Source organism: Daucus carota, chromosome 1 (assembly GCF_001625215.2).
Source record: "Daucus carota subsp. sativus chromosome 1, DH1 v3.0, whole genome shotgun sequence".
In the NCBI taxonomy this organism is placed as follows: domain Eukaryota; kingdom Viridiplantae; phylum Streptophyta; class Magnoliopsida; order Apiales; family Apiaceae; genus Daucus; species Daucus carota.
Window position 1 is genome coordinate 46,383,714 of NC_030381.2, and position 13,612 is coordinate 46,397,325.

Below are 13,612 nucleotides of genomic sequence, written 5' to 3' on the forward strand. Positions count from 1 at the left end.
ATACATGTGGCTTCTAGAAGTATATATATAAAGGCCAAGCTTCTTACCTGGCTCCATCTCTATTAGTTTTGTGTTGGTCACTACATGTGGGCAATTCCCCAATGAGCCTCTGTCCGTGAACCCATTCTTTTTGGTAAGGTATCAAGTTGAAGGCATGGTTTTTACTCTATAGGTATATAATCAGGCTAAAACACAGATATGTATCGAAGGAACAGGTCCATGATTTACAAACCATGTCATGTTATCATCGTCATTGAAGTAGCAAGACAGGTTCTGTAGTAAACCCAACTACTCTGTACTCTATTTAATCCCTTTCTTGTTTCTTTCAGCATGAGAGCTCTTCGTCATGAACAAGAGACTTTGAGCAAGTTAGTGTCTAAAAGGTTCTCAGAAGAACAACGAAAAGTGATCTACGAGAAGTGGGATATCAGTTTGGATTCGAAAAGGAGGAGGCAGCAGCTAATCCAACGTCTGTGGAGTGACACCAAGGATATGAAGCACATCATGGAAAGTGCTGCAATAATTGCAAGGCTTGTTAGGTTCTCAGAGCAAGAAAGACCCCCTAAAGAAATGTTCGGACTTAGCTTCACTCCACCACAAATGAGCCGGAGATCTTTTGGATGGAAACCAAGCATGAAATCCAAAAGGCAAGGCGTCAACTAGAATTAGTCATTGATGAAGGTCAATAATTTTCCAGTAGTTAGTTGGTAATTTAGAGGCTTAATACAGAGCCCAGAGGTATCGAAAAAATATGAATGCCCCCTTATTTTATAATCATGCTGCTAGTCCACGAACGCACCAAGATAAGTAAGCAGATTTGGGCGTCACTGTTCATGACTACCCAGAGTTTAAGAAATATAGAAGAGGTACTTGTGAAACATATTTGGGTCTTAAAACATTGCAGCATATCAGTTTCTTCATCGTCACAAGTAGTAAATTACTCCTACGTTTTTATCCAGGTCCAGTATTTGATAAGAGGTCTGCTCCTATTGAATTAGAGTCCATTCTTAAGGCTGATTTGTTTGATTAATGCAATATTTGATTTTCGTCCAAAAAAAAAAAGTATACATATCACTTTCAATAAAACTAATTGCTTTCAATTATATTGACAATTGTGTTCAAAAATTAACTAAAATGCTTTTAAATCAAGTTAATTTAAATTTTATCAATCAAATAATTTTAATAAATTATAGATTAACAAAATCGAAAAATATCATTTTTAATCGATAAGATTTGATGTCATATAAGAGGATCGTGAGAAAATTAAATTATTAACCCGATAAAATTTCATTCAACCGACCCGACAGAAGTCCGACCGCAGAAATTACCAGTCCACATAGTATATAGTACTATATCTTTAGAGCTTAATATAGAGGTATCAAAAAAATATGAATGACCCGTTATTTCAGAACTATGCTGCTAGTCCACGAACGTGCCAAGTAAACAGATTTGGGCGTCACTGTTCATGACTATCCAGAGACAGAGAGGCGGAGATTGATCTAGAGTTCAAGAAAAATAGAAGAGGTACGACAGAAAAAGAATGTAACGAGTAAAACATATTTGGTTGGACATGAAAAGGTTAATCAACCTCAACTTTGACAAATTTATAACCTTCTAGCCCACATAGCGCATATGGAGTTCTTAAGACATTGCCCTTGAAAAGTTAGTGTTTATCAATTTCTTCATTGGCACAAGTAGCAAATTACTCCTAAATCTAACTTTAAAAAAAAAAAAACTAAAATGCAAAATATTTCGAGAAAAGGGCAGCTGAGAAAAATATATATGTTGTTTAAGGACTTATTTCAAATTAGTTCCAAGTTCTAAAACTATCATCATCTAAGTGTTTTAATTACACTAAAAACTGTTGCTAGGTAAATACTTGAGCAAATAAACTAAAACTTCGTTCATGTTTGATTATAAAGCACTAAACAGGCAGAGCTCGAGCATGTTTTCTTGTTTGAAACCATAACTGAGCTGACTTCAAGAAAGAACATCCATTCTTTAAGGCTCATAACTATGTAAAACAAAATCAAACCGAACTCCAGCTATAGAAATAAAAACTAAAATAAAAATGCACTCGTGTTCGATTATAAAGCACTAACCAATCCGAGCTCAAGTTTATTTTCTAGTTTGAAACTATTAACAAACAGAAATCAGAAAAAGAAGATTATGTGCAAACCAAGGCCACATTGATATGTTTAAATCAATCAATCACAAGGCTAAGCACGAACTCTGCAATTCCTTCATGATGCCAGCTTAGTGCTGATAAGCTTCAATAGTCTACAACCCATGAATGGTATCGTCGAACATAACTAGTTATGACCATAATGTATGGAGTAACATTGAAAGTTATTACATTATAACTTTAAACCCAGAAATTGAAGACGAACCATAGTGTTAAGCTGCCTCAGGGTGCTGGCCCATGGCCATCCATTGTAAACACTAAACACAAACCTGATGAGTGTTACTTATATATTTTTTAATTTTGTGCAGTGTACACCTAACCTCAACCTCTAGAAAATTAGTAAAGTGGTACCGGTAGAGCTACAAGCCACTCATGTTTTTTTTCTATTATGCAGGATAAATAATTAATGTAACAATTACCAAATCAAAAATTTGACTCATATACCATGTGTAATGAGTAAATGACTCCTTTGTACTTCCCTAACACAGGAAATATAGTTTGTTGGTTTTTCTCTGGTGCAATAAGGGGCAAAATTTTATCATCAGTAGCAGACTATAATATTCCAATTTCCAAGGGATGGGAAGAGTGCAACATTTGTAAAACTCCATTTACAACTCAATGACATACACTTCAATCTTCAAACGAGAGTAAATATAAATTTTCTATGAAGTTGTTTGGAATGAGACTACACTTGAATGCATCTGGACTCTTTTATAAACATTCTTCTCCACTAGTCATTCTTATAAATACAAAGTAGCAAATAATTCTTATGACCTATCAGGTGAACACTCCAGTGTTTTGTATTTGGAGATGCATCGAGATCATAGAGATACCATCTACTTGTAGGGTTTCAGTCAATCACTCTAAAAAGCTAAACATTGTTTTGCCAAGACAATTCAATAGAAAATCACAATACTGGTTGTTTTTGCTCTGAATCTATCATCTTAAAAGCATACAGGGAAGTTTCAATTGACCAAAAACTCTAGCTAGGGTTGTGAGAGTAGTTCAATTACACTTGCTACTCTTGCTACGCATGTAAATTAGTCGATCTTGTGGCACCATCATGGATCAACCCTTGCCTTAAAATACAAACAAAGCTCAGACTAAAAGCACTATACTACAACGGTGACTACTAAAAAACTCCAGTGAATAACTATAACCCACGGATTGGAGTTGAACGCTTCAACCAGTGGCACTGTGTAATAATTATGAACTTGATGCGTGGTTGTTTTTTTCCTGCATTTTACAGGAAGTTAAAAACATACGCAAGCAGTTATGTCCACTACTCTATGCTCAACATATACTTGTAAAACAAAAGAGAACTACCATTTCCTTCTGCACATAACATATTTATGTCAATATTCCAGAAAGAATATGGAAACTGTTATGTGATAGCATTATATAATACGAAACTGCAGCAACTATTCTCATCATATCCCACATAAACATACGGTGTATCTAATAGTCACCGAGCTTAAATTCCTTAATATCCCACAAAAATAATAATGCATTCAAATATATGTAACACAGCAATGATACGAAGCTGAACAGAAGTTATTATTTTCGAAACATTCAAGTGAAATGTACAATATCCCGATCACATAACACGAAACACCATTATCAAAAACCAACAGAAATAACAATACAACAAAATTCGATAAACATTTTGAAATTCAAATGAGTTTAAAAGGAAGTGGCCAGGGAGTGGACCTGGGAACCTCAACCTTATCTTTAATTCTCTCAATTTTTTTCTCCTTCTTGGGCCTTGAGTTCCCATACGACCCTTTGAATCTCTTTCCGCTCTTTGTTTTCTTGTCGCCTCTTCCGCACACTTCCGGCGAGCCCAACGCCGCCGCCGACGAAATCGATGAAGATAGTGACGTGAATGTGGCGGCGGCCGTTTTGTCGGCAGAAAGTAAGAATCTTTTCGCTGCTCCGTTGCAGAATTGCATCATCGCCATTGTTTCTGTCTAAACCCTAGAATTTCACGCTTACGGAGATGGATGGTAAAGTTTGTTCATTAGATTGGGCGGTGTGGATCAAGATCTGGCCCGGTTTTCAGTGTTGTATGATATATAGCCCATATAAGGGCCCATTTACATATCTGTTTTTTATTATCTTCTGCTTTTACTTATCTCTGGTTATATTGTTTTCAGTAATATTCTATTCGTATTTGGTTCTATTCTTTCAATAATTAATTAATCTAAATTTATTTGATGTTTCATGGGTAAAATGTTTTTAAAGCTAATTTTAGAGAATTTCAAATATAATATCATATCTAAATATGGTGTCAAATATTATTGAAAATAAAAATATACAAAATTAGTCGAATTATAAAAATCAGATATTGGAAGGCTTAGTTAGCTAATTCAAAATTTATCAAAAAAAAAATTGATGACAATTATACTAAAAAATTCTGATTCATTAAAAGATCTCTGATTAAATTATTTAAAAAAATTCAACTATTTAACTATTGCATTATTTAATTAAGTATTTTGATTTGTTCAAAAGATTTTTTTAAAAATTAATCATTCCACTCTTCTCTCCCAAAAAAATCCTAATTCTCTCTAGCCTCTTGTCGTAGCCGCCTGGGGCTTCCATCGGTTTTCACCGGTGGAAAGCCCCGAATCAATTAACTACTTTGTTTTATTCTTAGTTTTTGAATAATACTTCTTCTCGGGAATCTTAGATCCAGAGCCATTGGAGATTTCGTTGTCTTTCTTCCAAGCGGGTGAGTTGCAGTTCGATTTTTTCTTGTTTTTGTGGTTCTGCTCCATATCTATTCTCGGAGGATTCTTAGATCTAAAACCATCGGAGATTTCGCTGTCTTTCTCCTCTATTTCAAGTGGGTGGATTTTCAGTCGGATTTCTCTTGTTTATGTGGTTCCATCTGAGGTTGTTTTCTCTCCCTGGTGAGAGTTTTGTTTTTCGCTTCTTAATTGTAAGCGGGGTTTGATTTGGTATGAAAGTTTGTATGGAATCGCAGTTCTGGTCGATAACTCAAACGATAGCTCTGTCGGGGCATGATGAAGAGGGTACCAGTAATTCAACGAGAATGCATGAAGCGGGTACTTGTATTTTTATATACATTTTCTTCAAAATATCGTTTAACATGCGATTGCAATTTACTGTTTGTTCGACTCGATCATTGGTGTAGATGCCGTATGACATTTTATTATTAGATTAACAACTTTGTTTCAAAAAAAAAAAAATTAATCATTCCTATTTTCTTAAGGAGCTCGAATATCCTCTCTAGATCCTCAAACCGATTACCAATTCACGATTTTTGGTGCTTAGGTTCATAACATATTTTTTTGACAATGCCGATTTATGAGAGATGTATTGGATTGAGATTTTAAAGTATTTTTTTAAATTTATGAAATCCAAAGGTATTCAATTGGGATGGTTTGAAATCCATTAAAATCTTGAGATATTTAGTTATGATTTTAAATTACGCTACAAAATCTGGTGGTATTCAATTCAGATTTTAAATTATGTTTTAAAATCCGATGATATTCAATTGAGATTGTTTAGAATCCTTTAAAATCTGGTAGTATTCAAATGCTGATGGATTTTTCTAGATTTCATAAAATGATGGATTTTGTGGCATTCCTTAGTTTATTTTAAGTTTTTTGAAATACCGCCAAAATCAATGGGATTTTGAAGATGTGCTTAAATACCATCAACTCTGCGACATTTTATCAAGAATCCGCACAAAATCAAAACAACATACATTTAAAATAATACATTAAAATCTCAATCGAATACACCCCTATGTCTTACAAATTAGTATTTGTTCTAATATTTTTTGGATTTTTTGGATGAGTCTGAGTCAAACCCAAGTGTCTCGCACGAAGGTTAAACCCACCGCTTGAACTATCCAATCGCCTCTATGTTCATAATATATTTTAATTTTCTTGGGGGAAGTTTTCATATAACCAGCTGAAACTTGAAAATTAACTATAATACAAAAATAGTAAAGAGGGGCCTGGGTGAAGGGATAGACAGGGAGGTGCTGGTGGTGGATACAAATCAAACACGCCTTGCTCAAACCCAACTGCTTATAATTCCTTATTTCTTGGCATTGCATTCTCAACTCTTGCTGCTTCTGCAACTATCATAACTATAGTAACTATATATTTGTGTGTTGATAAGAATGGAGGTTTGTGGGGTGCCTGCTACTACTACCAGTGCCTTCTCCTGGACAAGCTCCATTTCACCTTCCTCTTTTCACGTTTCCCAACCCCTTTCTTCTGTATGCCTTCTTTTACTTTCATTTCTACTCATTTGTGTGTCAACAGGTGAAAATGTAATTTCATTTCTAGTGATATTCTTGTGAGTTTAACTCATTTCTTTTCATCTTAGAAGGGGGGCTTCAAGGGCTTCAAGATTTTCTGTGTCATTCAAGATGCTCAGCCTCAAAAGGTCAGATTTTTTTCTACTTTGAATTGCCTCAGTTCTTGTATTTTCAACACTTCTGGTTAATCTTTTGGTTGCATTCTCATAAACCCAAATTAGAACATGTTTGCGTAATTGCGTTTTGATAATTATCAAGAAATTCAACAACTTTATGGCATTTAACTCTTGGTTATAAGTTAAATGATCTCTCAGTACCTTTAGTTTGGAGACGATTGGAGGAGGTAAACTGCATTAAAGTTCTCGACTTTAATGCATAAATTTATGCCTTCAAACATATAGGATATTATGTCAGTGAATTTGTTGAGTATGGCCCCAATATGTTGATAAATCAGTGAAACCCAATAACTGTTGAAGATGTTGATCCTTCCTTTGCTGTAATCAGTGGATGAGGTGAGAGTAACAATAATAATCAAGGGTAGGAAGAAGATTATAAAGTTTGTGTAGAAACTGGATAGGCTAGATAGAATGAGTAAAACCTCGCAAATAGGAATAGCTGAAACATTGCCAATTCTTGTGGAACAGAATCTGATTCTACAAGTAACATCATTTTTAAATGTCAGCCGTATGACACAGCCAGGTAATTATTCAAATGCAACTTGAGAGTACAAGAAAATTAGTCATTTTTAGTGCAGAAATATATTTAATTTAATCATGCTTGGAATTGTAACTGTACCAAATATGCCCAATTCATTTTAATCAGAAGTAAGTTCTGAAAAGGTTGAGATGTAAAAACTCTTAGTCGCCAACATACGCACTCCTAAGTGCCTGGTCATGAGACTTGTCCGTCCCTTTCCCATATGTTTATCCTAAAATCCGCGCTACATGTGGAAGTCTAAATTGGTGATCAGCAAATTTTCAATGTAACTTAAATGCATGAAGCTGAACTGAGGCTTTGGGTGTGAATATAATCTTTCTTTCTGTCATAATATGCTACATTAGTATGAACTGACTTTTGGGGTTGATTGTCGGAAATTCAGATGACAATTTCAGTAACTGGAGCGACAGGCTTTATAGGTAGACGGTTGGTAAAAAGACTACATGCAGGTTTGATCACTCAACCTTCTGTGTAGGTGTAACTTGATATGTCAAAATTAGTTTCTTATGTAGTTGCAATTCAGGTTCTTTCCTAGTGGAATTTTTGATGCATTACAATATCTCCCACCTATAAAGTACACATACACGGGAGAAAACCTCTGAGCGAGAATGCAGTCTCGAAAACTAATATAGTTATGAACTTGAGGATTTTTTAAAAAACTTTTGTTAAGGCAACATTGCAAGTATATTAGATATATGCCTACAATATTGACTATATGAAGGGTGGTGTCACAAAATACATTAACAGGGTCAGATCCATTTAGAACTGAGGTTGCCCTCGGCCCACCCTAAAAAAATTTCAAGAGTATATTAGTTTGCAATGTTCGTGCTGCCAGGTTGGTCTAAAAGGCCATGTTAGATTGGAAGGCACCCTTAAAATTTGCAATGTATAGTTCTTATGTGCTATACTTATATGAATGTGAGAGCTGTGTTATTCTTCCAAGTTTGGCTTCTGTCCCACCCTTAAATAGACATTTTACGTAACCTCTTGCCATTATCTGCCTCCTCCACTGTGTATATAGATACATGCTTGTTGGTCTATGGATTGTATACCATTATTTGGTTATATGATGCCCACTCTTTACTTTCATGCATCTCTCTTTATATAAACAAATTGTTGATCTGCGCATGTTGGTCCCGCTAGTTTTCCATCGTTGATTGGTCTGTCCATATTGTTATCCTTTGTTGGCCTTGCCTTTAGTTACAAACCACTTTATTATGTATCCTGATATACATTCAAATGCAGATAATCATAGCATTAAGGTCTTGACAAGGTCTAAGTCTCAAGCTCAGTCAATTTTTCCGGGTAAGAAGGTAATATTTACATCACATATTTTTCAGGAAGGGCAAGATCTAGATATATGTATGAGTACATATGCATTTGATATTTTTTCCGGTCTTCTAACTGGCCAAATAATTGCTAAATCCTGTAGATTCATATACTATATAATATATTTCATGTGAAACGACTTCCCTTACTGTATTTTTGATCTTCGCAACAGTACACGTGACTTATATTGTAATCCTATTATTTTGTCCTTTGTAGACAGGGAGTTTCCAGGAATCGTAATTGCGGAGGAAAGTGATTGGAAAAATTGTATTCAAGGTTCTTCAGCTGTTGTAAATCTAGCTGGAATGCCTATAAGTACAAGATGGTCACCTGAGGTTTGTAATAAAATCACTAACTGCATAGTCTGTACAATCTTAATAATCAAATCTCAGGTGCTCTACTAGGGTCTTGAGGTCTTGTATTATTTTTCAGCAATGTAATAAAGCATATATGAATTATCTAACTGTTTAATTTTAAACCAACGTCTACTAGGGTTTCTGCTATGATTATTATGCATAGGTCCTAATTGTTTTTTTTTTTTGTCCTGTTAAACTTACTTGATTCACCTTGTACTGCAGATTAAGAAAGAGATCAAGCAGAGCAGAATTAAGGTCACCTCAAAGGTTATCTTTTGAATTTTGTTTCCTACCTTGTAACGAAATTCTTTCTTTACAATTTACCCAAGTTACTGATACTTCAGTTTCTGTTCAATGTTGATTTATGTTCTGAAGGTCGTGGAAGCAATAAATGAATTAGAAGAGGCTATGCGACCAGCTGTTTTGGTTAGTGCTACTGCAGTTGGTTATTATGGTATGTATCTAGCACCTATTTCTTTTACACATTTATATATTGTTAGTGTCTAAGTTATTGGCGGAGCTCGATTATCCTCCTAAGTGTGCATGGCCTTTTCCAAAACATAAGTATCACATGTTTAGGTTATTAAACGTAAAAGATTAAGAAAAGACTACTTATATAGATATAAAATTGACATCTCAAAGATGTACCTTATCTTTTATTATCTCAATGGTTTGTATATAAAAGAAAAATCCTAACTGGAACACATGATATACTACCTAAAAATCAGCTACATTTAAAAAACTAATAATTATTATTCCTACATATTTAGCTTAATTTGATCAATTATTCAGATAATTTATAATTTAAAATACTAAGCTTATTTTCAACATTCTCATGTACCAAATATATTCGTAGTCAATAATAGTAGTGTATAAAACAAACACCCCCCCCCCCCCCCCCCGGCCCGCCCGCCCCCTTTATTGCTGATTTTAAAAGGAAGCAGAGGAATCGATTTATTCATCCTACCGCAATTGTATGTTGTAGTGCTACCACCGTGGCATACTTTCTGGCAAAGTCTGGTGCAAAGTAGTCTCGCAGCTACCACTAGCCCACGTTTCATTTTTCATTATGTTTTTTGTAATGCACTGCATAATCTTTTCCACTTAAAGAGGGCGAATTTGTAGGTTGCCGGAATGAAATCTTGTTCTTCTGTCATGTAGTTTGATGGTTTTGCTTTAGAGTCTATTATATTTTAGCTAATGCTTGCGAGAACCTATATATTGAGATCAAAGCACATTTTAGCGTCTTTAATAAATTGTTTGATCTCCTCATTGCTGTTTTATGTCTTAGGTACTAGCGAAACACAAGTTTTTGATGAGCAAAGTCCATCAGGAAGTGACTACTTGGCAGAGGTGAAAAAATGCTATATACTTGCAGTAGATTTATTTCACAGTCCATGCCGCTAAGAATATCTTAATCTCAAAACTAATATTATGAATCTAATAATACATATTTTCTCCATGTGTTCCACGTAATATAAGACCTTATTACATGTCTTGCATTTTATGCTTCTTTTTAGGTTTGTAGAGAATGGGAATCAACAGCTCTCAAAGTTGATAATAAAGTCAGATTGGTGCGTATACGAATTGGTGTAGCCCTTGGAAGAGACGGTGGTGCTTTAGGTTTGAATTCATCTTCCTGGTCGATTTTGCATTGGCTTCTTACAGTTCAAAAACGAGACTAGCTGTCAATATTCTTCTTAAAGTTTCTTGTACATGGTCCTCTTTATTCGGGCAATTATGTGGGCAAACTTATGTAATTGACCTCGTTGTAACCTTCAGATCAGTGCCAATATTTGCCCATTCTTTATGATTTTCTCATCATATCCAAGAATTTTGTTTTAGTTGTTCTCATATGATTTTATTGTTTTATTAATCTCTTGGATATTTGCAGCTAAAATGATCCCTATTTTTATGATGTTTGCCGGTGGACCTTTGGGCTCTGGAAAGCAATGGTAGAGCATTTAGCTTTGGTTGTCCTTTGTAACATTTCCGCAACTTGTATCTATTTTTACATGTTGAGATCTATGTAAAAGATTAATATCGTCGTTCAAAGTTTTGATTATTATTTTGTTAGTTCCAGCAAGTATGTTATAATGCACATTTTCTCTTCAGCTGGTAGCATGTTATACTGTACGAAAGAGTTGGTGGTATTCATTGAGATGCATGTTTAATCCATATCCCCCAATGATTCACTGCCGTTATAATGTTGTAGGTTTTCATGGATCCATGTGGACGACCTTGTAAGCCTGATATATGAAGCTTTACAGAATCCAACTTATGAAGGTGAACATCTCTTTATCTTGTATCATGATTATATGTTTACTCCGTTATGATATTGTGCAAGCACAGAAGCACCCAGAGCACACTTATAACATTAATAGATTCTCTTAGAACTTATTTTGTAATTTCGTCCAGGAAAATTATACTTGCGTTCCACCACACGTAATATATGTACTAATCATAACCTCATGCATGTATTGCCATTCCCCCATCTTATAATTAGCAGCTCCACATCAATCTCTTTTTTGTATATTAGGTGTTATCAATGCCACTGCACCAAATCCTGTTCGTTTAGGGGAGATGTGCAGCCACTTGGGATCTGTCTTGGGTAGACCATCCTGGCTGCCAGTACCAGACCTAGCACTTAAAGCAGTTCTTGGAGAAGGTGCTACTGTGGTAAGGATTGATAATCCTTACAGAAGCCTTGTAGTGATTTACCCATATTTTCTGCAGTTAACTTGTTGAGATCATTACAGGTTCTTGAAGGACAAAGGGTGCTTCCAGCTAAAGCTAAGGAGTTGGGCTTTTCCTTCAAATACCCTTACGTTAAAGAAGCCTTGAAAGCAATTTTGTCATAAGCATTAAGATAAAGCAATGCCATAAATTTACATACGTTATTCTTGTTTTTGTTGTTTCTGTCTGCAAAGGAATTGGTAAAAAAGTTTCCAAGAGTTAGTATAACCAAAACAAAAATGCTATATTAGAGTGAAATGTTGTTCAGCAATTTCATTTTAGTGTTTCTGCTTCGAGTCTGTTTCTTATCTATTCCTCTATATCAACTGGCGTTCTTTATACCTAAATTGTTGATTCTTAGTATATGTACAAAGAAAGCTCTTTATACATGATTCTTAGAGTTTAAGTCTGCGAGCATTTAATTGTCTACTGTGACTGATAGGGAGACATCGGTGTGGACAGTTGCATCAGCTGTTGTAAGGCTGAACCCAATCTATCGATAAATCAAGTCCTTTTCCATCTGAGCGTGCATAAATCTATCAGTCTCTTAGGGGCTATAGCCATTAGTTGTATCTTGGCTGAAGAGGTTCAGTACTAAATGTGAAATGACTTGGTCAAGAGATTGTATGATCGTGAAGGAAGAAAAGAGGTTCAGTACTAAATGTGAAAGTGAGATGCTAAGCTTACAAAGACTTATAATATAAGAAATAATAATTTTAATAAAGATGAAACTATATAGTCTTTGTAATCAAAGGATAAAACTTATGACTTTTTTGTTCAAGAATTTTAAAGTACAATGTGTTATATTTTAAAGGTCAAAGTATTATTATTTTTTTAATCTATGAAATTATCCTCAACGACGGAAGAGTTCATGACACAACATTAAAATGTGTTCAGGATACAATATGCAATTAACTAAAATTAGATGATAAAAGTGCGGTTGGTCCAAATTAAAAGGATATGTTTGGAGATTAGTCTTTAAATTGAATTCAAGTTTCTGAAGACAATTCTAGTAAATACTAAACGCATTATATGTTTTGATTCAGCTTCGTAATTTGTGTGTTTAGTGCTGCTATATGAATCCCCAAACAACCAGACAAAACAAAAAAAAATGACTTGACACGGTACCATTTGTGTGCCTAAACGACCTGGATTTGATGCAAATCCAAGCTTCCCTGTGACTACTAGGGCCTAGGGGGTCCTGGAAGAGTTGGATCCAATATGGATTCTTTCTTAATATTGGAAACATTAGGTTGCTTGTTTTGGGACTTTAAAGGAAGAAGCTGCCTCCTGTACTTAAAGAATTTGATCTAAACTTTTTCTGAGGATTCAATTTTAGTTCAGCCTCAGCTGGGGATACCAGTATGCATATTAAACCAACAGAATTCAACATGACCTAGTAACAACCATTGCTATATTGTGAGCCAGCCGCAAGGGCTTGAAGTACTAGCCCACCTAGTGCATAACTTAACAGACCATATTGACAACTGCTATGTCGACACGAGTCAGCCGAACACAAGGATAAGAAAACCACGAGCAATGATTTTCTTTCCAAACAAGGATATGAACCATTACCATGTTAGACCTAAGATTGAATCAAGTAATCATATATTGCTTAACAAGGAGATTTTGTGGAAGAGCCACCACATACCTCTTGTGCACTCAAATTCAGATCTTATCTTGCCAAGTATGATAGTCACCACAGGCCTTATCCTCCACACAGAAGACCTTATCTTTCTGAGAAAGATCACTCAGCAACACATACGGTTTGAGTAAAATTAGGTTTCATTCAAATCGTTGCCAGTTTTCCTCATGTCGTTAAGCATATTCCCCTGTTGATCATTTTTGTATGGCACTGCTTGATGGCGTCCGCCCCAGATCATCAGTCTTAGTTGCCTTCGCACTCAGCAACACTAATTTCATTCCAAAATTTCAAGCAAGACAACCAGACATAAGGCAAACCAAAAAAAACAGCATAGTACAAATTTGTTA

The 13,612-nt window shown here is 35.1% G+C and overlaps 3 protein-coding genes across 14 annotated transcripts in view; 2 read left to right on the plus strand and 1 right to left on the minus strand.

Annotated features, from left to right (window-relative positions):
- The window catches only part of LOC108207929 (kinesin-like protein KIN-7F), a 7,391-nt gene extending 6,279 nt beyond the window's left edge, over positions 1 to 1,112 (plus strand). For all 11 annotated transcript variants that reach the window (XM_017378428.2, XM_017378436.2, XM_017378376.2 and 8 more), the window contains one exon: positions 330 to 1,112. In XM_017378428.2, coding sequence (XP_017233917.1) covers positions 330 to 663 — 334 coding nt within the window. In that variant the 3' untranslated portion in view covers positions 664 to 1,112. The remainder of the gene's footprint in view (positions 1 to 329) is intronic.
- Positions 1,113 to 3,718: 2,606 nt separating this feature from the next.
- Positions 3,719 to 4,242, minus strand: LOC108193885 (small ribosomal subunit protein bTHXm). The gene has a single exon (XM_017360733.2). It carries the CDS (start codon positions 4,144 to 4,146, stop codon positions 3,859 to 3,861), a length of 288 nt encoding a protein of 95 aa, XP_017216222.2. The 5' UTR covers positions 4,147 to 4,242; the 3' UTR covers positions 3,719 to 3,858.
- A 1,905-nt stretch (positions 4,243 to 6,147) lies between these two features.
- On the plus strand, positions 6,148 to 11,916 carry LOC108208709 (epimerase family protein SDR39U1 homolog, chloroplastic). Of its 2 annotated transcripts, none has more exons than XM_017379233.2 (13): positions 6,148 to 6,440; positions 6,551 to 6,610; positions 7,582 to 7,648; positions 8,445 to 8,504; positions 8,745 to 8,863; positions 9,107 to 9,151; positions 9,260 to 9,338; positions 10,176 to 10,237; positions 10,405 to 10,507; positions 10,779 to 10,839; positions 11,100 to 11,170; positions 11,424 to 11,563; positions 11,644 to 11,916. In XM_017379233.2, exons 1-13 carry the CDS (start codon positions 6,342 to 6,344, stop codon positions 11,743 to 11,745), a joined length of 1,068 nt encoding a protein of 355 aa, XP_017234722.1. In that variant the 5' UTR covers positions 6,148 to 6,341; the 3' UTR covers positions 11,746 to 11,916. The 2 variants fall into 2 exon arrangements, with proteins under 2 accessions (XP_017234722.1, XP_017234729.1); XM_017379240.2 differs by having other exon boundaries at positions 6,195 to 6,440; positions 6,554 to 6,610.
- The last annotated feature ends 1,696 nt before the right edge of the window (positions 11,917 to 13,612 follow it).

Bases quoted from the DNA above. Each gene is read 5' to 3' on its own strand.
- LOC108208709 (XM_017379233.2), top strand. From the start codon at position 6,342: ATGGAGGTTTGTGGGGTGCCTGCTACTACTACCAGTGCCTTCTCCTGG. The intron at 8,505-8,744 runs GTAAGAAGGTAA...TGTCCTTTGTAG, and splicing joins AGCTCAGTCAATTTTTCCGG to ACAGGGAGTTTCCAGGAATC. The intron at 10,840-11,099 runs GTAGAGCATTTA...ATAATGTTGTAG, and splicing joins TTGGGCTCTGGAAAGCAATG to GTTTTCATGGATCCATGTGG.
- LOC108193885 (XM_017360733.2), bottom strand. From the start codon at position 4,146: ATGGCGATGATGCAATTCTGCAACGGAGCAGCGAAAAGATTCTTACTT.